We start from the raw sequence: 24,725 nt of genomic DNA, 5'->3' as shown, positions 1-24,725 counted from the left end.
ACTACTGCACAAATTCTTGCATTCTTCTTTCCCTTGCATGTGTTTTTCCCTTTATCATATGCTTATCTCTTTTCTGTTTGGAGAGCTCCTAGTCATACTCAGAGGTCCTCTTCCTTCTGAGGACTTCTCTGACTTCCAAGCAAGTGTTAGTTGCTTCCTTCACTGTGCTGTTGTAGTGCTCTATACATAGTCACTGTATAATGTCAGTTTTCTTGTCATATTGCAGTTATTTATTTGCACGTGTGTATTTTAACTGGACTTCATTTATCTTATGAGTAATTCATCTTGATATTTTTTGCACATAGCAAGTGTCTGATATGTAAATTATGTAAATTTAGTATATTTACGTTGAAAGGACAAATAATCTACAATTCATATTTCTAGCTGGTTTCACATTCTCTGTTGCTGTTTGAAAAAAGAAGAGAAAAAAACAGGATGATACAAAGGATTAAGAAAGTGAGATGTCACTATCCTATTGGTTAAAAAAATACATGTTGCTATGTATCTCCGAGCTTTTTGAGGGTGGAACCTTTGTCTTAGTTCACATAATACACCAGGAGCTCTGCAAACATTTGTTTTACTTAATTTTACTCCAGCCTGCTTTCTCTACTGTGCATTTCTCTAACCAAACTAAATGTAAATGCCCAGCAGTCTCTCCTAAAGTAAAAATTTAGGTGACTGTATTTGAGAATGTAGAGAATTAGAATCCTATTTCTAAGAATTGGCTGCATTCTGGAGAATAACAGAAGCCTAGAATCAATCAGCTCAGCAAACATAAAAATGATTGCTAAGTGCTGGGTACTTTTTTGAGGTGCTTCTAGTGAGGAAAGAGGCACAGTAAACACGTAAACAATTTCAGTTAGTGATAAAATGCTATAAAGTCTGAGGTGGAAACGAGCTTGGCAGGCTTGGGAGCTAGAAGCAAGACCAGTGTGTCTGGAAGATGGAGAATGATAGGGATGACAAAAGATAAGGCTAGAGAGGCAGGCCACATCACACTGGCTTTGATGACCATGGCGAGGAATTTGGAAGACCTAACAGGGTTTTATTCAAATGCAACGATGAGATTTTTTAATCTTACATATTTATTTAAGTAAGCTGTATGCCCAGCATGGGGCTGGAACTCACAACCCTGAGATTAAGAGTCTCATGCTCCACCGACTGAGCCAGTCAGGCATCCCACAACAATGAGATTTTAACTTTGCCTTAGAAATGTCATTCACGCAACAAATATTTATTGAACACACAGTGTGCACCAGGCACTGTATTATGTGCTGAAGATAGAGAGGTCAGTCAGGAAGGCAAAAATCCTTGCTCTCATGGGGCTTACTTTGTTGTAGAGAAGATTGACATACAGCAAATAAATACAAAATACAATATCTGGTACTGATTGGTGCTATGAAGAAAAATAACACAAGGTATGGAGAAAGAATGGTTGGGAAAGGGGAGATATTTTAGATGAGGTTGTCTGGGAAGGCATATCAGAGGATATGGCATGTAAGCAGACACCTGAATGAAGTGATGGTGCACTAGAATAAAAAAGATCATTATAGGAGTGAAGTCTTTGGAAAGGCAGATATGCTTGGGACCTGGGGCACAAGTGGAGAGATTGGACCTCATTAGAACCCCAGTGGCAGGATTGACCTGAGTTAAGAGCAGGAGCTCTTCATCTCTTTTTAGGAGGAGGATGTAGTTACAGGTCAGGAAGCTTCCTGGAATTGGTGGTGAAAGAAGTAAGTCTCCTCTGGCTTCATCTGTTTTGTCTGTCAAGTGGGAGGCAATGTCATCAGCAGTGGAGGTAGAAAGGATGTTAGAGATGGGAAAGGGAATTTAGTAGAGAAGTGTATTAGTGTATTGCTTGGCCATTTTAAATAATTGATCAGAATTTTGAAGAGAGTCTAGAGAGCATGTTAGCATGGTTTTTCTCCACCAATGTTCATCTGCCTGGAAGCAGGCACAGAGTAAGAGAATATGTGAAGAACTGGATTAGGGTTTTACCAGGAGTTCAACACAGGGAGTGGGCCAAGGGAGTTGAAGGTATTTATAAGGGAGGGACGAATGGTGGATAGTGGATTCTGAGCTGAGTAAGGCAGGGAGTAAGGACTTGATGGAGCTCAAAAGGTGATTTTAAAAGAATAGGAAGTAATTGACATTTTCAAATGTGAGGTCTGGATTTGAAGTCCAAGTCTTTAGCTGCCTAGATGCTAGGAGCCCAGTATGTATTGCTACTTGCCACATATTTTACCTCCTTTAGTTAAGGCTTTACTTATTACAACTCCTTATCTTTTAAGGTACTTGCAATTAAAATTTTATTTTTTGCCTGCCAGAGTAATCTTAAAGGTAGCTGAGATTTGTCCTTTGAGGATGGAAAGCAAAGAGCAGCTGGCTATTTTGTATAAGAACCTTTGAGGTGAAAAATGAAGAGCAGGTTTCAGAGAGCATGTTGAGGAAAACACAGGCCCCTCCATGCCAGCAAAATGCCTTTCTAAAATATAGGTCTACTCATACCTGTCCTTCTTAAAGAAGTAATCAGTGGCCAGATCAATGAAACCAGAAGCTGGTTCTTTGAAAGAATTGACAAAAATGATAAAGATGTAGCCAGTTTGATCAGAAAGAAAAAGGAAAGGACCCAAATAAATCAAGGATAAAAGACAAGAGATCACAACCAGCACAGCAGAAATAAAAACAATACTAAGACAATATTATGAGCAATTATTCGCCAATAAAATGAGCGATCTGGAAGAAATGGACAAATTCCTAGAAACACATAAACTACGAAAACTGAAACAGGAAGAAATAGAAAATTTGAACAGACCCATAACCAGTAAAGAAATCGACTTAGTAATCAAAAGTCTTCCAAAAAACAGGAATCCAGGGCCAGATGGCTTTCCAGGGAAATTCTACCAAACATTTAAGGAAGAGTTAACACCTATTCTCTTGAAGCTGTTCCAAAAAAACAGAAATGGAAGGAAAACTCCCAAACTCTTTTTATGAAGCCAGCATTACCTTGGTTCCGAAACCAAAGACCCCACTAAAAAGAAAAGTGTAGACCAATTTCCCTGATGAACATGGATACAGAAGTCCTCAACAAGATACTAGCCAACTGGATCCAAGAATACATTAAAAAAATTATTCACCCTGATCAAGTGGGATTTATACCTGGGATGCAGGACTGGTTCAACATCCACAAAGCAATCAGTGTGATTCATCACATCAATAAAAGAAAGGACAAGAACCACATGATCCTCTCAATAGATGCAGAGAAAGCATTTGACAAAATACAGCATCCTTTCTTGATAAAAGACCTCAAGAAAGTAGGGATAGAAGGATCATACCTCGAGATCATAAAAGCCATATATATGAAAGACCCAACACTAATACCATCCTCAGTGGGGAAAAACTGACAGCTTTACCCCAAAGGTCAGGAACAAGACAAGGATGTCCACTTTCACCACTGTTATTCAACATAGTATTAGAAATCTTAGCCTCAGCAGTCAGACGATACAAAGAAATAAAAGGCATCCAAATCGGCCAGGAGGAGGTCAGACTTCCACTCTTCACAGATGACATGATACTCTATATGGAAAACCCAAAAGATTCCACCAAAACACTGCTAGAATTGATTCATGAATTCAGCAAAGTCGCAGGATATAAAATCAATGCACAGAAATCGGTTGCATTCCTATACACCACAATGAAGCGACAGAGAAATCAAGGAATTGATCCCATTTACAATTGTACCAAAAACCGTAAAATATCTAGGAATAAATCTAACCAAAGAGGTGAAAAATCTATATACTGAAAACTATAGAAAGCTTATGAAAGAAATTGGAGAAGACACACACAAAAAATGGAAAAATATTCCATGCTTTTGGATAGGAAGAACAAATATTGTTAAAATGTCAATACTACCCAAACCAATCTACATAGTCAGTGCAGTACCTATCAAAATAACACCAGCATTCTTCACAGAGCTAGAACAAACAATCCTAAAATTTGTATGGAACCAGAAAAGACCCCAAATCGCCAAAGCAATCTTGAAAAAGAAAATCAAAGCAGGAGGCATCACAATCCCAGACTTCAAGCTGTGTTACAAAGCTGTAATCATTAAGACAGTATGGTACTCACACAAAAACAGACACTCAGATCAGTGGAACAGAATAGAGAACCCAGAAATGGACCCACAAACATATGGCCAACTAATCTTTGACAGAGCAGAACAGAATATCCAATGGAATAAAGACAGTCTCTTCAGCAAGTGGTGCTGGGAAACCTGGATGGCAACATGCAGAAGAATGAACCTGGACCACTTTCTTACACCATACACAAACTCAAAATGGATGAAAGACCTAAACATAAGACAGGAAGCCTTCAAAATCCTCGAGGAGAAAGCAGGCAAAAACCTCTGATCTTGGCTGCAGCAGCTTCTTACAACACGTCTCTGGGAGTAAGGGAAACAAAAGCAAAAATGAATTATTGGGACCTTATCAAAATGAAAAGCTTCTGCACAGCAAAGGAAACAATCAGCAAAACTAAAAGTCATCCAATGGAATGGGAGAAGATATTTGCAAATGACAAACCAGATAAAGGGTTAGTATCCAGAATCTATAAAGAACTTATCAAACTTAACATCCGAAAAACAATCCAGTGAAGAAATGGGCAAAAGACATGAATAGACACTTCTCCAAAGAAGATATCCAGATGGCCAACCGACACATGAAAAAGTGCTCAACATCACTCATCATCAGGGAAATACAAATAAAGCCACAGTGGGATACCACCTCACACCTGTCAGAATGGCTAACAATAACTCAGGCAACAACAGATGTTGGCGAGGATGTGGAGAAAGAGGATCTCTTTTGCACTGCTGGTGGGAATGCAAACTGGTGCAGCCACTCTGGAAAACCGTATCGATTAAGGAACAAAAAATTAAAAATAGAACTATCCTACAAGCCAGCAATTGCACTACTAGGTATTTATCCAAGAGATACAGGTGTGCTGTTTCAGAGGGGCATATGCACTCCAATGTTTATAGCAGTGCTATTGACAATAGCCAAACTGATGGATGGATAAAGAAGATGTGGGGTGTGTGTGTGTGTGTGTGTGTGTGTGTGTGTGTGTGTGTGTGTAATGGGAGTATCACTCGGCAATCAAAAAGAATGAAATCTTGCCATTTGCAACTATATAGATGGAACTAGAGGGTATTATGCTAAGCGAAATTAGAGAAAGAATTATATGACTTCACTCATGTAAGGACTTTAAGATATAGAACAGATGAACATATGGGAGGGGAAGCAAAAATAATATAAAAACGAGGGGGGCAAGACATAAGAGACTCTTAAATACAGAGAACAGAGGGTTACTGGAGGGGTTGTGGGAGGGGGGATGGGCTAAGTGGGTAGGGGCATGAAGGAATCTACTCCTGAAATCGTTGTTGCACTATATGCTAACTAACTTGGATGTATTTAAAAATAAATTAAGTAAATAAATAAATAAATATATATATAAAAAGGAAAAAAAAAGTAATCAGTCGCTCTCCAGAATCTCTTAAGGTGACTTATATAAACTGACCATAACCTGTTGTCTTTTTTTAACTTTGTGTTCAGTCACTTCATCCTCAGCCAGTCTGATCTGGGGACACTTCTCTTTTATTGAGCTCCACCTGCCTCTGTCAGTGTGTGTGTGTGTGTGTGTGTGTGTGTGTGTGTGTGTGTGTGTGAGAGAGAGAGAGAGAGAGAGAGAGGGAGGGAGGGAGGGAGGGAGGAGACGTGCACGAGAGAGAGGGAGAGCAGGAGAGAGGGGAGATGGAGACTAGCGGGATTGAATAATGAGGTTGTTTATAGATACTGAGGGACTGAAAGGGAGACTATTGTGAAGGCATTGCTCATCACTAACACTATATTTAATTATCTTTTGTTTGATTATAACATTAATATCAGATTAATTTAGGCATATGTAATTATGGCTCCAAATGTGTGTAAACTTTTTGTTCATGTAACAGTTGTTCACCACTTTAAAGTTTTGGAACCTTGACTAGGACTACATTATAATGAAGTTTTTGTTGTACAAGTGGAAACAGATTTTCTTAAATGGAGTCCCAAGATCAAATTGCTTTATGTATTGAAAGTGTTATACCTGACCACCATAAATAAAACTATGAATTCAATATCAGAAAATTCTGTTCTTAATCCAAATGCTTTTTACATTAGGCATAAACAAATCTGGTGTAGTGTTTAAGAACGAGTTTTGGTTTTATAATTTTTTTAATTTATATAATGCTCTAACATTTGGTAACAACAGAATTTTGTCACCTCTTGCATACCTTTCTTCTTCATTCTACATTCCTAAATAGATTTGGTATGGTTCCTTTCATTTTTACATAGTGTACTTTTTATTGCAATTATACAAAATTTTCAAAAGGATCTCTTCCCATTCACTCATCAGGCTTCTTTGATACATGTGTATTTTGCTTGCTACATTAATTACGTGTGTGTGTGTGTGTGTGTGTGTGTGTGTGTGTGTTTTCATGTGACATCTAACAGCAGAGTTTGGTGTAGGCTGTATTTGATATTTAGCTGATGAAACTTTTTTCAAAGCTATTTCCTCCTATTTAAATCTTTTCCCGTTGTCTTCCCCCCCCCCCCCCCCCAGGGTAAATTTAGTGCAATATTCACCAATATATGTTGATTGTTTTTGAAACAGGTATCGATTAAGGAACAAAAAGATCAATGCAACTGTAAGAACATTTCCTCTTCTAAATAAAGTTGGTGTAAACAACACTGTCACAACCACAGCCGGAAATGTCATTTCTGTCATAGGAAGTACTGAAACAACGGGGAAAATTGTTCCAAGTACAAATGGAATTTCAAATGCAGAAAACAGTGTTTCCCAGCTAATCCCACGTAGTACTGACAGTACTTTAAGAGCTCTGGAGACTGTGAAGAAAGTGGGGAAGGTTGGCACTAATGGTCAGAACGCAACTGGGCCTTCTGCAGAGTCTGTAACTGAAAAGTAAGTATTAGGTAAAAATGGCTACTGTGAGTTACTCAGCCTTTTGAGAAATGACTGAGTATTTTAATTTATCCTAAGGGAAAGGAACTAATCAGAATTTTTAATGCATAATCTTCACCTAGTGGAAAAAGCACTTGAATCCCCCAAAATTTGAGTTCTAGTCCTGGCTCTGCAGTTGAAAAGCTCTGTGACCTTAGAAAGTCAATTCAGCTCTGGGTTTTGTTTTCCTTGACTGTAAACTGAAGAGTTTGGACCAGAGTTGGGTTTTTTCCACACTTAGATCTTTGAACTTTAGGATCGTATACAGAGGGGTACCAAAAAGGAGCTAAATAGAAACCTCAGCAAGGTGAGATTCTAAGCCTCCAGCCTCTGCTTCACTCAGAACAGTCTATTCTATATTCTTTAATGATGTGTAGTAGCTAAGAGGGAGCTCTTGGGAGGCAAACTCCCTGGGTTCAAATTCTGGCTCACTGTTTTCTAGCTGTTTGATCTTAGGCCAGTTAATCTGTCTCCCTCAATTTACTCATCCACAAAATTCATTCAGTAATAGTAACTACTACACAGGTTGGTTGCACAGATTAAGTGAATCACTATTGCAGTGTGCATTGAACAGTAACTGCCAGATAGCACTCAATATCTTGTTGTTATTATTATTACCAATATTTTCAGGTTTCAGCATAAGGAAGGGTTTTGGTTCTGTAAGAAAAAAGTTTTAAAACTTTCTGACCATCTGAGTTACTTACACCTCAGAAATCTCATGCTTTGGTATTGTTTTAGGGTCTCAGTTAAATCATGTTCCGATTTTGTTGCCCCTGAATAGTCGGTCAGCATTTATTATATGCCTTCTAGGAACAAAGTATTATGCTAGTGATTTCATATAATAAACAGTGGGTAGGTAAGCAATTATATTCTTTATTTCTGCAGTTAGCATATGATAGGAGGATTTGTTTATTGGAGGATCCTTACAGTTTTCCCTGGGAGAGATTTTTAGAAATGACATGTCAGAGAACATTGTCTAGTTAGCAAATGGTATTTGAACATTCATTCTGAGCTATGTTCTTGTCACACTTGAAAATACAGGACATGTATAAGATCTCTTTTCCTTTAAGAAACTTATGAGAGTATAGTTGTGGAGACAACATTTACACAAATGAAGCAAAATTGAAATTGGATGAAAGAACAGGAATATTTTATATTGCTGGGAAAAATATGGTGGATTTCAGAAAAAGAAACAGCATAATATGGGTCAAATTTGTTGATAATTATTTGGAATATTGAAGAGACCAGCCTTTTAGAACAGGAAGTTTATGTTAGGGACTGGTTAAAATAAGATTAGATAGGTAGGTTGCACCAGATTATGGAGACCTTGTGTTACATATATGTTTAGAAAATGAGCTTTTGAAGGTTTTTGGCAAGGTAACCTAGAACTGTTTTATATCCATACAAGTGGAATGTATTCAGCCGTAAAAAAAAAAAAAAAAGAGTAAATACTAATACATACTACAGTCAATGTGGATGAACCTCGAAACTGTTAAGTGAAAGAAGCTAGATACAAAAGGCCATATATTACAGAGTTCTATTTATGGTAGTGTCCAGAATAGGCAAATCCAGAGAGACAGAAAGTAGATGAGTAGTTGCCAGGGGCTGTGGAGTGAATGCTAATGAGTAGAGATTTCTCTCAGGGCTGATGAAGGTGTTTCAGAATGAGGTAGTGGTGATGGTTGTTGCACAACCTTGTGAATATACCAAAACTCACTGAATTATACACCTTAAAAGGTAAATCCTATCCCAATTTTTTTTTTAATTATAGACTAAGGGAACAACTTGAAAAATAAATAAATCATTAATTCATTCAAAAATTAGGGATCTTCTATGTGCCCAACACCAGCCAGCTGGTAGAAGTAATGAAAATGAACTAAATAATACTACTCCCTGCCTCTGAGGGTCTTACAGTGTGGTTTGGAGGCAGACGTAAACAAATATTATATAATACATTCTGATAGGTACTATAATGGAGTTGTGTTCCAAGTGTTATTGGAACACAAAAAGTAATAATATTCTATAGGGAGTTATTATGGAAGACTCCCTAGAGGTAAAATGAGCCCAGGAAGACCTGAGGTAGTTCCAAAAGTATGGATAGTTGGGAAGGAAAGATCTTAATCAGGACAGGAAGCAGCCCTGGCAAAATCAGGTAGGCAGGAGAGGGGTGCTGCAAAGGAGAGCCTGGAATCCTGAGAGCCATGTAGGTTACAGCTGTAGTAATCTAGCTGTCTGTCTGGAATGTGGCTGAAGGTTAGCTTTTTCCTTAGTCTGATTTTTGTGGATAGCTTGTATGATCACGTGAGGCTATGAATCTTGTCATGGATTTTGATGCCTTTTCGCTGACAAGTCTAAAAATTTGCCATTTCTTTTTATGTTTATTTTTGAGAGAGAGAGAAAAAGTGTGAGTGGGGAAGGGATGGGTGGGGGGAGACAGAATCTGAAGGGGGCTCTGCTAACAGCAGACAGCCTGATGTGGGGGCTCAAACTCACGAACCACAAGATCATGACCTGAGCCAAAGTTGGATGTTTAACCGACTGAGCCACCCAGGTGCCCCCTAAAGTTTGCCATTTTAAAGTACTTATCCCAATTTGACAGTATATAACCTTTTGATATGGAAGGACCAGATGATCTATGCAAAGCATGTAGCATAGAGCCTGGAATGTGCTCAGTAATTGCTCGATAAGAGTTATATTACTGTTACAAGGAAATCCTAATCATTTTCCTTGTTGCCTTTATTTAAGTTCAAAGAATAAATATAGCCCTAAAATATCTTTAAACTGTAAGTCAGTAAATTTGTATCTGCTATTATTACCCACAGTTCCTTAGTTATTTCCATTTTACACATAAAAGTAAACATCTGCTAGACTAATCTGCTGTGCTAGACTTAAAAGCAGCCCATACTTGTTTGTATTCTAGCTTTAAAAGGGCTTCTCTAGTTTGAGAAAAACCCTTTAATCTACTTGGGATGCAACATATTGAATTCCTGCATCATTAACAAGTTCTTTTTCTGGAGTCACCACATATCTAAGCTCTGCCAAAGTTTGACTTCTCAGTAGGGCATAAGAAAGACGTGGTGAGATCCTCTGGAGCTGATTGCCTGGTGACTCAACAAAGAAAATCCCTGGTTAAAAAAGATAAAAAGTTTGGTTATTTTGCATCAGTTGAATGAGTAACCATATATTGGCGTTTCACTCATCCACTCTGACTATTATGTGGCAGGAACTGTTTCATTTTTTCAACAGATATTTTTACTGAATGACTACTGTATGCCAGGAATTCTTCTAGATGTAACAGTTAACTTTTCTAGATGTAACTTTGGATAGACAGCAGTTAACAAAATGGACAAAAATGGCCTTGTCTCAAGGAGTTTACATTTTAATCCATCTATCTCTTAATAGAACAGTCCTTCTTTTACATGTCTGTCGTCTTTGTCCCAGAGAATTCTGGTAGACTACAGTGGGCTCTTGAACAATACAGGGATTGGGGACACTTTTGACTTCCTCACAATGTAACTACTCATAGCCTACTATTGACCAGAGGCCTTACTGATAACATATTATCAATTAACACGTATTCTGTAGGTTGTATGTACTGTATATCGTATTCTTGCTGTAAAGTTAGCTAGAGAAAAGAAAATGTCATCAATAAAATACAAGGAGGGGCACCCTGGCTGGTTTAGTCCGCAGAGCATGGGACTTTTGATCTAGGGGATGTGAATTTGAGCCTCACGTTGGGGGTTGAGTTTACTTAAAACAACAACAACAAAAGATATTTTAAAAAAGAAAATACATTTGCAGTACTATTCATTGAAAAAAGTCTGCATATAAATGGACCCGTGCAGTTCAAACCTGTGTTGTTCAAGGGTTAACTGTAGTTATTGAACAATAAATTTAAGGGTGAACCTGTTGAATAGGACTTTTTAAAAAATTTTTTAAATGTTTATTTTTGAGAGAGAGAAAGAGAGGGACAGAGCATGAGTGAGTAGGGAGAGAGAGAGAGAGAGAGAGAGAGAGGGAATCCAAAGCAGGCTCCAGGCTCTGAGCTGTCAGCACAGACAGGGCTCGAACCCACGAGCTGTGAGATCATGACCTGAGCCAAAGTCGGACGCTTAACTGACTGAGCCACCCATGCGCCCTGAATAGAATTTTTTTTTTTTTTTTTTTTTTTAATTTCCACTAGGAAAAATCTTTGTTTATACAATGAGTAAAAAGGGATTGGTGGATCACATTAGTGCCTGGGCTTTGTTTGCATTCTTTTTACCCTTGCCAGAATATGAGATCTGTTACTACAATCCTGTGAATCAGCAGTGTAGGGTGGCAATGAAATTATTTGTCACTATGGAAATACCTAAATTTTCTCTATTAGTGGTTTCACTATATAATTTTATGAAAAATTCCTACTGAGGAAGACAGCAGTTACAGACAGTAATTTATTCTTTGTTTTTGATAAATTATCTCTCCAGTAAAGTTGGCTCTCCACCCAAGACTCCTGTAAGTAATGTAGCGGCTACCTCAGCTGGGCCTTCTAATGTTGGAACAGAGCTGAATTCTGTGCCTCCAAAATCCAGCGCATTTATAACTAGAGTACCAGTATATCCTCAGCATTCTGAAAACATTCAGTATTTTCAAGATCCAAGGACTCCGATACCCTTCGAAGTCCCACAGTACCCCCAGACAGGTAAGTAATTTTAGGCAATTCTAAGAAAAAAAAGAAACTAATGTATATTGTCCTTAGATACATAAGTGAATCACTTATATCTAGAATATCTATATTAAGAAATTAATCTTTTGGACTATATAACCCTTAAGTTTTCTTCCTGCCCTAAGAATTAATGATTCTGCATGCCAATAGTTTTAAGATTCTCCTTCCTTTACGTCAAATATAGAGTCCATGGATGAGCTTCAGAGAGTTCTGTGAATCCCTTGAAATAGTTTGTAGAATGTTTGGTTTATATATAGTTAATGTATAATTTTGGAAAGACAATACACAACTTATATAGATTTTGAAAGGGGTTTTTACCTCTGCTCCCCCAAAGCTATGAATCAATAATGTAACTGATTACTTAATCCAAAACCTGTGGCAGTAGATGCCCTAGAAGGAAACTTACCAGCCATCTCTTAATAGCCTGTCTTGTGTTTTTGAGGAGCAGTTTAACATAGGAGTTCATATAGTAGTGTAGTGTCTGTCTAAAGTAGGAGTAACTAAGGTTCAAAGTTTATTTTCTTTTCCCACATTAAAAGCTGGTTTAGAGTTAAATCATTGTACAATGTTGGATTTTACTAAGATTACATTAAATATTCCTTTTTCTAATTTTTAAGGATACTACCCACCACCTCCAACGGTACCAGCTGGTGTGGCTCCCTGTGTTCCTCGCTTTGTGAGATCCAATAATGTTCCAGAGTCCTCCCTCCCACCTGCTTCTATGCCATATGCCGATCATTACAGTACATTTTCCCCTCGAGATCGAATGAATTCTTCTCCTTACCAACCTCCTCCTCCGCAGCCGTATGGACCAGTTCCGCCAGTACCTTCTGGAATGTATGCTCCTGTGTACGACAGCAGGCGCATCTGGCGCCCACCTATGTACCAACGAGATGACATTATTAGAAGTAATTCTTTACCTCCAATGGATGTGATGCACTCGTCTGTTTATCAGACGTCTTTGCGGGAAAGATATAACTCATTAGATGGGTACTATTCAGTGGCTTGCCAGCCACCAAGTGAGCCAAGGACAAGTGTGCCTTTACCAAGGGTAAGTGACAGTGGAAATAGGACTGCTACTGTAGTGTAGTGACAGTGGGTAAAGAGCCCACTGTCAGACTTGGTGTCCTACCACCCAGGTATGGGTTTCTAGCTCCTCCACTTAGAAATTGTGTGACTTACAGAAGTTACTATATGTTCTGTACGTCAGGTTTTTCATGTTTGGTGGCAATAATGGTACCTACCTCATAAGGCTGTTGTGAGGATTAAATCAGAAAAACAAAGCCCTTGGAACTGGACCTGATACATATTAATGCTCAATAAATGTTATGCTTGGATAGGAAACTGATGGGAAGGTATAGAGAAATCTCCAAAATACAAGGACAGGGCCTATTTTCAGTATCCCCACATAGATACAAATGACTTCTCTAAACCAGAAAACTGAGTGCTCACTTGACTAAACATTAATCCTTTCATTTAAATGTGTGGAGAATAGGCTAAGGTGACTTCCCTGCTGTATTTTTTTGTCCCAACAATATAATAAACTGTTTACGTTATTTCCACAGGAAATAGACAAGTTTATTTACTGCTCCCTAGATGATTAAGATTGTTTCTTTTATCCCCCCTTAGGAACCTTGTGGTCATTTGAAGACCAGTTGCGAGGAGCAGATAAGAAGAAAGCCAGAGCAGTGGGCCCAGTACCACACTCAGAAAGCACCTCTTGTCTCTTCAACTCTTCCTGTGGCAACACAGTCACCAACACCACCTTCTCCTCTATTCAGTGTAGACTTTCGCACTGATGTAAGAAAGGTCTTCATCACTTGATGTTGCAAGGATAGGTCAAACACCCGACTTCAGAGCACTCTTTCCAACCAGGGTTAGCTGTGTTGGGTATTTTGCAGCGGTGTAGTGTGAAGTTGAGTCACGTAGTTCAGTGAACATTGAGTTTGTGAGAAGCACTACAGTTAGGCATTGTGAGACTCTGAAGACCATTAAGTTTTTAATGGTCTTAAGACCTGTTCCACCAAGAATTGAAAGTCTCTCCAGCAGTATAGTTGTCATTATTTTTCTGTTTTTTAGTAATAAGATATATATCTACCATTTATTGAGCACCTACTTGTGCCAGGCACTGTACTAAGCATTTGCATAATGCTATTTTATTTAATTCTCACAAAAATCTTAGGGGGCCGGTATTAAATCTATGTTTTTTAGAAATCCTACTTAGAGAAATTAAGTAATTTGCCCAAAGTAATAAATTCAGCTTGTAAGTAGCTGGGATTTGAATTCTGATCTAGCAGAAGCATTTCTTCCTTACTTCACAGGAGTTGCAGAAATGCCTGTGGTTTTATTCATGCAGTTTTGCATCACTGTTAATTATTCTTGTTGTTACAAAACAAATTTTTGTATCAGGATCATTTCAGTGTACCTTGTTGTTTTCAGTACTTTTATATATACGACAAACCATTATTTTTTTAATTCCTCTAATTTGATTTATTTCCCATTCTTTTGGGCTCTAATATCTAAAACTTTTAAAAATTTTATTATGAAGAGTGCCTGGATGGCTCAGTCAGTTAAGTGTCCAACTCTTGATTTCGTTCAGGTCATGGTCTCATGGTCGTGAGATTGAGCCCTGTGTCAGGCTCCGTGCTGAGCATGGAGCCTGCTTAGGATTCTCTCTCACTCTCTCTCTCTCCCCCTCCCCTGCTTGCATGCTCACTCTCAAAAAAAAAAAAAAAAAAATTTATTATGGAAAACTTCAAGCATATACAAAAGTAGAATAGTATGATAAACCCCACGTACCCATCACCCCCTGTTACCTACTCTTCAGTCTCTCATTTGTACCCCCTCTTCCCACTGGATTATTTTGAAGTAATTCAGATAACATTTTTTCATCCATAAATATTTCAATAAACCATTGAATTCTTAAACTAGATCCAAATTTCTCATCAAACTGAGACTTCTTCAAAGCAACTGAACATCTTGACAACAGAGTGATAGAGTTGCCACTTGCTTGATAGAAAAATGTATTTGCATTTTTTTATACTATGCTTTAAGAAATAATTAGTCCCCTGGGGAGCCTGACTGGCTCAATTGGTAGAACATGTGATTCTTGATCTCAGGGTCATGAGTTCAAGCCCCACATTGGGTGTAGTGTTTACTTTAAAAAAAAAAAAAAATTTCCCTGAGACTCAGATCTGCTATTTGCCAGTAATATGACTTGTAATATGTAATTTAACGATTTTGGCATCAGCTTTCTATATCTGTATAATCAGTAAACTAGATTTAATGATTATGACAACTTTAGTATTCTGATCCTGTAATAATTTGGACAGTCCTTTTAAAATTTGTCCACTTTTTCTTCTAGTTCCAGACAGCCTTCTTTGAGTTCTTTTTTTAAATTTGATCCTGCATGGTTTATCAGTTATATTCCCATATTTACATGATGGTCTTTTCTCAGAATCGTAAACTATTCTAGGACACGGACCATAGTGTGTGTGTGTTTTGCCTTTTTTCATTTTTTTGGAGTGCTTCATACCATGTTAGAGACATGCTGCAAATATTTGTTGATTTGGTGTTTGATAGTCAGGGGTTCCTTATGAGTACTGAAAGAGCAAAATAAAAAGAGAAGTCATTCTATTTTCTATAGTAAATAATGTAAATACAAATAGTATAATTATTACTTGTTACATATGACAGTATTTTTATATTAATTATTGAAAGTTTTTATATTATTTGTTCATTATGAAGTCCTATATATTCTATAATAGTTACTTTGTATTAGTTACAAGTTTGTAAATTTAACAGTTTTGTACTAATTGATTATGCTTTTTTTTTTTTTTTTTTTTAATCAGTTCTCTGAGAGTGTGAGTGGTACAAAATTTGAAGAAGATCATCTTTCTCATTATTCTCCTTGGTCTTGTGGCACCATAGGCTCCTGTATAAATGCCATCGATTCAGAGCCCAGAGATGTAATTGCTAATTCAAATGCTGTATTAATGGTATGATTTGGGGGAGTGGGGGGGATATCATGCATGTTGGCTCAAGTTTTAGAATGATTGAATGCTTTCATCTTCATATTGTTTATTGCTATATAACTCATCTGTAAGCAGCTGAGTTATATTTAGGTAAGTCTGAAATAAATTGCATTTAATGCTTAAATTATTTGAGCTAGTTTGGTGGTTTAAAACGGATGTTGGATTATCACTAAGATGTACTGCTAGTGTTAAATTTACCAGAAAATTTGATTACATGTCTTTTGAAAGCATGTACCTGTATTATTAGCTGAAGTAATTGACAACAATCCTTTTAATTGATTTTCTTTGGTTTATGCAGGACCTGGACAGTGGAGATGTTAAGAGAAGAGTGCATTTATTTGAAACTCAGAGAAGGACAAAAGAAGAAGACCCAATAATTCCATTTAGTGATGGACCTATCATCTCAAAATGGGGTGCAATTTCCAGATCTTCACGTACAGGTTACCATACCACGGATCCTGTCCAGGCCACTGCTTCCCAAGGAAGTGCCACTAAGCCTATCAGTGTATCAGGTAATCCCCTTAACTAGTATCTCACTTGCTGTATTCTAACACTGTGCTTTTTAATCCTCACTTTGTGAGGTACAGCACATTTCCCTCTATTTAACAGTCACAGGAGCTCAGAATTAAATGGTTTAGCCAGAAGAACATGGCTGGTTGGATAAAATATGGATCTTTTTTAAAAAGTGTATGTTCACATTTACATATTGATATTTCACTTTTCTGATCATTGTTTCTTTCTACCTTTCTGTAGATTATGTTCCTTATGTCAATGCTGTTGATTCAAGGTGGAGTTCGTATGGTAACGAGGCCACGTCATCAGCACACTATATTGAACGGTAATGTTACTCTTACTTCTTCTGGATTCTCTATTTTCAGACTTGTGTGTATCCTCAGAGTATAGATCCTACCCCCGATTATTCATGAAGCGTACTTTAATGATTTTAGCTGAATAACAGATTTCTGAGAAAACATTTAAATGATGACTAAAACTTTCAGGGTTGATTAATTACAGAAAATGTATTTGGTATATGGCCATTACTGCTTTAGTTGCTTCAACTCTTTCAGTTTTATAACTGTAAACATATTTCTCTTTAAAGGGACAGATTCATTGTTACTGATTTATCTGGTCATCGAAAGCATTCCAGTACTGGAGACCTTTTGAGCATTGAACTTCAGCAGGTAGTCTCTGTGTCCCTCAGCTTTAAATTCTTAAAATAAAATGGCAGTTGAAAGCTATGGTTGAAAGCTAACTTTACCTTTGTTTTTTTTCCCCTATAGGCCAAGAGTAACTCATTGCTTCTTCAGAGGGAGGCCAATGCACTGGCCATGCAGCAGAAGTGGAATTCCCTGGATGAAGGCCGCCACCTTACCTTAAATCTTCTAAGCAAGGAAATTGAACTGAGAAATGGAGAGGTAAAAAAACTGAACCTCTCAGCTTCATGCTTAATGTATTTGCTGTTTGGTGCTGCTGTGTGTTAGTTTATGCCATTACCTAGTGTATGTTAGCATTCCTTTTTCTGGTGGATGATTGTTTTTCAAACTCAGAATAGAAATAAAATTGCAGTACCAGCTTTTATTTCAATCATTGAGATTCTTACTTTAATCTAAAAGGGGGGCCCCAGCTTCCCCAGGTATAAAATCAGCATTTTTTCTTTTATTACAGAGTGATTATACAGAAGATGCAAGCGATACTAAGCCTGATAGGGATATTGAGTTAGAGCTTTCGGCACTTGATACTGATGAACCTGATGGACAAGGTGAACAAATTGAAGTAAGTACCACAATTAGATATTTAGGAAGCTTTATTCAATTGGAAACTATAAAATACTTTCATACTGAAGGATTAACATTTTATTTTCTTAGGAGATCCTGGACATACAGCTGGGTATCAGTTCTCAAAATGATCAGTTGCTGAATGGAACAGCAGTGGAAAATGGGCATCCAGTCCAACAGCACCAAAAGGAGCCACTGGAGCAGAAGAGACAGAGTTTAGGTGAAGACCATGTGATTCTGTGAGTGTTAGACAGATAACTCATAACCAGTGGACATAGGTTGTAAATATTTAAATAAAATAAATGCAGTGTTACCTGCAATTTTGGCTCTCTCCTGTGAGGCGAAGACCTTATGTAATAGGGCAGTGATTGGGTCAGTCTGAATTTTTAGGAGAGAAGAGGTAAACTTGAACAAAATAGTCCATTTTTAAGTAGCCTGAGACCTGCTTTTTTTGTGGATAAAAGTTTGTCCTCGTGCTCCAGCATCAGGTTAATACTTCCTCAGTCTGGTAGGCACACTTCTAGACTACACAATAGAGGATTAAAATCTAGATGAAGGGTTTCCCTTTTAAAAAATCATGTTAAGGTATTCTTAGATTTAGGGGCACCTGGATAGCTCAGTTGGTTAAGCGTCCGACTTCAGCTCCAGTCACAATCTCACGGTTCGTGAGTTTGAGCTCCACATCGGGCTCTGTGCTGACAGTTCAGAGCCTGGAGCCTGCTTTGGATTCTGTGTTTCCCTCTGTCTCTCTGCCCCTCCCCTGCTCACGCTCTGTCTCTCTCTCAATAATAAATAAACATTAAAAAACATTTTTTTTAATTACAGATATTCTTAGATTTAATATTGCCATTTTATATAATTACCGCCAAAATTATGGGTTAGTCTTGAACTTAATAGTTTGTTGGCCTTAAATTAGCCAGTATTTTAATTTTTTTTAATGTTTATTTATTTTTTAGAGAGAGAAAGACCAAGCATGAGCAGGGGAGGGGCAGAGAGAGAGGAGACACAGAATCTGAAGCAGGCTCCAGGCTCTGAGCTGTCAGCACAGAGCCTGATGTGGGGCTCGAACTTACGGACTGTGAGATCATGACCTGAGCTGAAGTCTGTTAACCAACTGAGCCCCCCAGGTGCCCCTTAAATTTTTTTTAAGTTTACTCATTTATTTTTTGAGAGAGAGAGCATGAGCAGAGGAGGGGCAGAGAGAGAGAATCCCAAGTAGGCCCAGTGCTGAGCCACCCAGGTGCCCGTCTAGTATTTTAATTTTTTAAATATGATTTTTGGAAAAAGGGACTTTTTTAGTGACTGCTGATATTTTTTAGTGATAAATACATGCCTTTACTAGGGGCTTTTGAAGTTTGTTACAACTAATATTAAGCATGTATAGTTATTCTTTAAAGGGTTATTCACTTAAAGCTAATTTGTTTTCAATGTCCTTTATTTTCTCTCAGGGAGGAGCAAAAAACAATTCTGCCGGTAACTTCTTGCTTTAGCCAGCCACTCCCAGTGTCCATTAGCAATGCAAGTTGCCTCCCCATCACCACATCTGTCAGTGTTGGCAACCTCATTCTGAAAACTCACGTTATGTCTGAAGATAAAAACGACTTTTTAAAACCTGTTGCAAATGGGAAGATGGTTAACAGCTGAAAGGAGGTTCATCTTTCAAATTTGTGACCATACCATGGAAGCATTTACACTAGCTTTTTATATATATAATATATATTATATAATGTATATTTTTTTTAAAAAAAGATATTACCGGGGGCATCCATTTCCTGTGGACTCTTTGATACTTCAAGCCCTCTTGCATTAGCATTATGAAAAAAAAGAAAATTTACTTTACTAGGGTAACACGTTCACTTTCCAGAGGTGATTGGAATTTGGACATTTAACTTAAGCTTCAAGCAGCTTTTTATGAGTTTGTAGCAATCCGGTGCAGTAACTGAGCCATTTCCTATTTTAAATGGCTTCTATAGAAAATTAACAACTCAGTTATTAAACTAGCAGGATCCTACAATGATACATCTAGTGAAAGTAGACTTAATTAACTTATTTATTTCTATTTTATGTTTTGCTGAGAGAAATTTCCATCTCATTCCAGCTGCTTTATTTATCTTTTTCATGGGACTTTGCATGGATTTTTTTTCTTTTTCTTTCTTTCTTTCCTTCTTTTTTTTTCTTTTTTTTTTCTTTTTTTACTTTGAAGAGTGGAGTTAGATGTTCTTACCATAGAATTTTACAGGGTTATATACTAGCTTTCTTTACTGCATTATATGTAGGAGTGTGGTGCAGTGCTTTTATCTGTAGCATTGAAATTTTTTTTAATTTTCCATTTTTCAAGCCTAGTTTCTGCTTTGTTAATATTTATACACAGGCTACTTGTTGAAGTAAGTAATTAAATATATAACCAAGTGCCTAAGTCTTTCAGCTGATGTACTAGATATTAAATTCTCCTAAGTTATGCAGAATCGTTTTTACAATTTTGATAAATTATGCACTAATGTAATGGCAGTTTTTTAAAATGCAGATTTAAGCCTGTACATTATTGAATCTGATGACTTGGCAAAAGAATCAGGTGCTTTCAGCTTTCTTGAGAAAACCCTGTATGTAGCGTTTGCACTGACTAACAAGATGGTATTGCTGGGTTTTTTTTATTTAAACTGATTAATTTGGATGTTCATTGCAATATCTTGGTTAAGTATTGTTTATTGTTACTTCACGTTGCGTTTAATTTTCCTTGTTCTCTGACCGTTAGGTTGATAAGACTATGAACCATGTAATAATAGAACATTGGCTAACCTTTATTCGTACTTAAAAACATGAGTAATTTCTGCCCTGCTAAATGTGACTGAAAAGTGTTTGGACCTGGCATCTGGAAGCATGCAGCATGTTCAACCAGCCATGCCCCAGATTTGGGGGAGGTATTTTTGAAACCTAAACTTCAGTCGACATTTGGAAACAAAAACTGGGCATTCCTTCCTGGTGATCTCACCTATAGTTCGTCTTCGTTTTTCCCCAGTTTCTTTAAGATTAGTTTGACTTTTATTATTTTTTTTAATTAACTTCTGTGAAGTTGTTTACTCTGAAAATTGTACTGGAATATTTTAAGCCAAGCTGATCTTTCACCAGGTGTACTGTATGTAAGGGCTTTTCCTGCTAGCAAGATGCTTAAACAGGATCATGTTATTGGTCGTCTGAGCTATTTAGTTGTTTTACAAAACCACAGCATTGTATCAGATAAGATTTTGATAAAAAGTTTTGTGCACATTTCCAGGGGCGGGAGGGTTGACATTTCCCTGAAATTTCTTGATCAGAATGAGTAAATGCTGGTGTTTGATACCTGTCTTAATGAACATGCTCATAAGGTGACTGATAAGTTGTAAATATACCTGAGAAACAAAGGGGTAGTTTTGATATTCTGGTGTCAGTATGGAAGATCTTACACATTTATTTAATATTCAAATGTATGAGGATGTTTGTTTGTAGCATAACAGCACAGTAGCCTTGACTTCGTTTCCTTTGGTTAGTACTGTACCCTTTTGCCATGGCCAGTGCTCCCTATCCCTACAAAGACATTTTATTTATTTCACTCTGTAACCTGAAATGAATAGGAACAAGAGTTTTAAACCATGTTACATTAACTTATTTCTGACATTATAAATTAGCCTAGGATATTACAGGAACATGATTGTTATATAATTTATATCAGAACCCTTCTATAAATATGCGCTTATTACATTTAAAATGCTTCCAATGTACTTTATTTGCTGTTTGTATTTCCAAAAAGGATATGCAAACCAGTATGTCTATTTCATGGATATTTAAATAGTGAGATCTTCCATGTTGAAGGTAATGTATTTTTTTTTAAGATTTTAAAATTGCTATTTTGTTACAAAATAGAGACCTATTAACAGTTTGAGAGCTCCTTATGTGCCCTCAGGGAAAGAACCCTCTGTGCAACAAAACTACGCAAAACATCTTCAGCACGTTCTGAGGGTGAATATATACTACATAAATTGATCTTGTGTATTTAACCTTATCTTTTTAATTTTAAAATTGAAATTTTGAAACTTGGTTGTGCTCTGCTGGAGGGGTTTGGGATAAACTGCTTAGGTGTTTGCCTACTTGTCCAGTGAAATTACATTTGCATCAGTGTATGTATATACCTGCCAACCTTATTGGTATGTCTCAGAACATTTATATTAAAATAATGCTTGTCTTGCAGCAGGTGATCCCATAAAACAATAACTCCCTGTTCTTAAAAACTTACTCTCGTTCTCACTAACAACATAGGAATTGTTTCTTTGTTGGGATTATTCTGTATTGCATCCTTTATATAGTGGCCATCTTCTGTTTCTCATGGTGGGTTTAATGTGAGGGAAAGATGTTGGTTCTCTGCCACTTTAGAAGAAAGAGCAGTCTTTCTGATCCTTCTTCAAAAAGTTACTCCCTGATGTCAAGAGGAAAAAAATTATGAATCAGACCTAGGATGTGACTTTTTAAAATTGGGTACATTCCCTGTCATTTGACCCTTTTACCAACATGTGATGTACATGCGTTTGAAATCAGTATATAAGGCAATAGGAGAGGAAATGTGTGATGTTGGTAATTTAACTACGTGTGGTGCCTATGGTTCAATTAGGAAAAAATAGTCTGAGGTCTGGAAAGTGGGAAAATGGTGGGTTGTGTGTTTGGTTTACTTCTTACATTTTTGTTTTTCCATTTCTGAGTCCCATTCTGAAGTCCATGTGCCTCATTCAGATTCTGTGAATCTAAATTCAGTAGTTCTCTTTTGTAGTATCGTTTCATTTTATAAATTCTGAGATTATGTATGTATTTCGTCTAGTTGGTGCCTGACCAGAGCAGATTCCCTTGCCTGTCCTGCCATGACTTCCTTTCAGTACCATCTGATAAGCAAGTGTCATGCATGAAGGTTGTGCATATAATTTTCAAGAGAAGGTAGTACTTCGTTGGGTCGATGGCACTGATTTTTTCCTAGTAGTTACTTACTCTCACAAGAGAATTATAAAAGAAACCTCGCCTCCTGTACGAGAACTGAAATTTTCCATTTGTATGGATCTAGTCCCGTTCACTCAAATTTCAAGTTGATTCCAAGTATATAAAGCACATCCCAATTTTATATGCTGCCTTGAGAAAATAAGAAGATGCACAGCTATTTCTAGGAATTTAAAATGGGATCATTTAAATATTTGAAAACGTTGTTTTAAAAACCATCTAGCTTGCTCTTGCATTTTAGATGTTAAAGCCTGTGTTGTCTTGTTAGCAGGGGTGCAATTGTAATGATTAGATTCAGATTCAGCATGTGATTTCAACTTTGAATCTGAATGTTTCTTCCCTAGCTTCTTTGTGTCATTTCCTGAGCAGACTGTCACCAGTGTTGGTAACTAGGCTTAAAGGGAAAAGTTGCATTGCAACTATGTGTTAGTTTCCTGGAAGAACTTTTCTTGTGTTTTAGTGAGTGAAGAGTGTTGATGGGATCACTTACTGTAACTCCTTCATGAGAACCCCTTCTGCAAGCAGAAGCAGAACACAAATGAACGTGCTCAAGGAGTATCCCATTTTCTGGATAAATTGAATACATTTGCTAGTTGTTCCTTTTTACTAGCAGTTTCTTTGTATCCCTTTGCTGGCAAGGGAATACAAGGAGTCAAGGCCACTGATCAGAACACCCCACATTTGAGTGGAGTCTTATTTCTACTCCAAGAGCAGTTATTCCCCCAAATCCAAAATTGGCAATTTTTCTTTTTTTAAATAAAATTTTAAAAATATCCTCAAACCAGTGGAACATAGACACTGGCTGCACTTAGTACTGCCAACAGCCAAGGTCATTTGCATATATTCCATCAATCTGTCGAGAATTAGGCCTCACTTTATAACCCAAGGCATGGAAGTGCATGCATTCTCTTAGCTGGGCAAACAATTATACTGTAGTTGTGATACAACACATGTGGCTTTTATTTGTACTGCACATATCCACTGTACAGCCACTTGGGAGTATCGTGGTTAGCTTGCAGCAACTGCTGTCTGCATTTATACTGTTTATTGCATATTCTTTTCCCTGGAAGTGAAAGAGAAATGTTTTTCTTGTTGCATTGATTACATTTTATAAATTTGCTTAGCTGGAAAGTTTGGGAAAAGAGGCCTGTTTGTCAATTGTACAACCGATTGTGAAGCTCTAGTGTGAATATTTTTACGTCTGTATTAGACATTTTCTTTGCAAATCTATTGTTCGATTGAAATGTAAATGAAATTAAAGATGGTGTACACCCATCATGTAAAAAGCAGGCACCATCTCTAAGATGGATTTAATGCTCATTTTTAAGGCATATACTCAGCTTCTATTTAAAACTATAATTTAAAATAATTCTGTACAATGAAATGGGGAATATATATGGGAATAAATTCTATTCCATTTATTTCAATTTGAATTTCCAAATTGTAATGTTTCCCTTTGTGCTATAGGAATAGGATTAAATGGGGGAAGGCTAGGATTTCTAAAGGCCTGTATATGGGGGGAGGGCAGAGATGGAACAATGAGGGTTGTGATGATAGTGAATAGCAATGAGTGAATTCTGTGTGTTTTTGCTGTAGCACTGAAGTGAAGAGATAATTAGCTTTGGCTGTTCACAGAATAGAGCATCATGATTTTCAGTGTTTGAGAGAAAATTGATGGAAAAAGTTTGCAGTACTTGACATGTATTTGCATGCACAAAATAAAATTATTTGTCCACCTTAAAAGTTGTTTTAGTGTCAATATTAAGTTCATGGTGCATTTTAGTTATATTGATATCCTTGGTATACATTTTGGCTTAATTAAGCTACCAGGATACTCCTTGAGATTTAAATAATCACCTGCCTCAGAGAGCCTGGCTGGCTTAGTTGGTAGAGTATGCGACTCTTGATTTTGGGGTTGTGAGTTTGAGCCCCATGTTGAGGGGTAGATTGTACTTAAAAAAATTTTTTTTTAATGTTTTTAATTTTTTTTTTTTTTTTTTTTTTTTGAGAGAGAGAGAGTGGCGTGAGTAGGGGAGGGGCAGGGAGAGAGGAAGACACAGACTCCAAAGCAGGCTCCTGTGCTGACAGCTCAGAGCCTGACACAGGCCTCGAAACCACAAACCACGAGATCATGACCTGAGCCGAAGT

At 37.2% G+C, this 24,725-nt stretch overlaps 1 protein-coding gene across 6 annotated transcripts in view; it reads left to right on the top strand.

The window, feature by feature from the left end:
- RC3H2 (ring finger and CCCH-type domains 2) overlaps positions 1-24,320 on the top strand; it is a 52,104-nt gene extending 27,784 nt beyond the window's left edge. For 3 of the 6 annotated variants that reach the window (XM_060608758.3, XM_078436513.2, XM_078436512.2), the window contains 12 exons: positions 6,703-7,011; positions 11,517-11,731; positions 12,373-12,806; positions 13,385-13,555; positions 15,607-15,753; positions 16,088-16,301; positions 16,543-16,627; positions 16,889-16,970; positions 17,070-17,204; positions 17,455-17,562; positions 17,655-17,803; positions 19,013-24,320. In XM_060608758.3, coding sequence (XP_060464741.1) covers positions 6,703-7,011; positions 11,517-11,731; positions 12,373-12,806; positions 13,385-13,555; positions 15,607-15,753; positions 16,088-16,301; positions 16,543-16,627; positions 16,889-16,970; positions 17,070-17,204; positions 17,455-17,562; positions 17,655-17,803; positions 19,013-19,208 — 2,245 coding nt within the window. In that variant the 3' untranslated portion in view covers positions 19,209-24,320. The remainder of the gene's footprint in view (positions 1-6,702; positions 7,012-11,516; positions 11,732-12,372; positions 12,807-13,384; positions 13,556-15,606; positions 15,754-16,087; positions 16,302-16,542; positions 16,628-16,888; positions 16,971-17,069; positions 17,205-17,454; positions 17,563-17,654; positions 17,804-19,012) is intronic. The other 3 variants (XM_078436511.2, XM_060608763.3, XM_060608762.3) reach the window with 3 other exon arrangements.
- The last annotated feature ends 405 nt before the right edge of the window (positions 24,321-24,725 follow it).

Source organism: Panthera onca, chromosome D4 (genome assembly GCF_046562875.1).
Source record: "Panthera onca isolate mPanOnc1 chromosome D4, mPanOnc1 haplotype 2, whole genome shotgun sequence".
In the NCBI taxonomy this organism is placed as follows: Eukaryota; Metazoa; Chordata; class Mammalia; order Carnivora; family Felidae; genus Panthera; species Panthera onca.
Note: the sequence above shows the minus strand (reverse complement) of the source record. Positions and strands in the feature narration are given on the sequence as shown.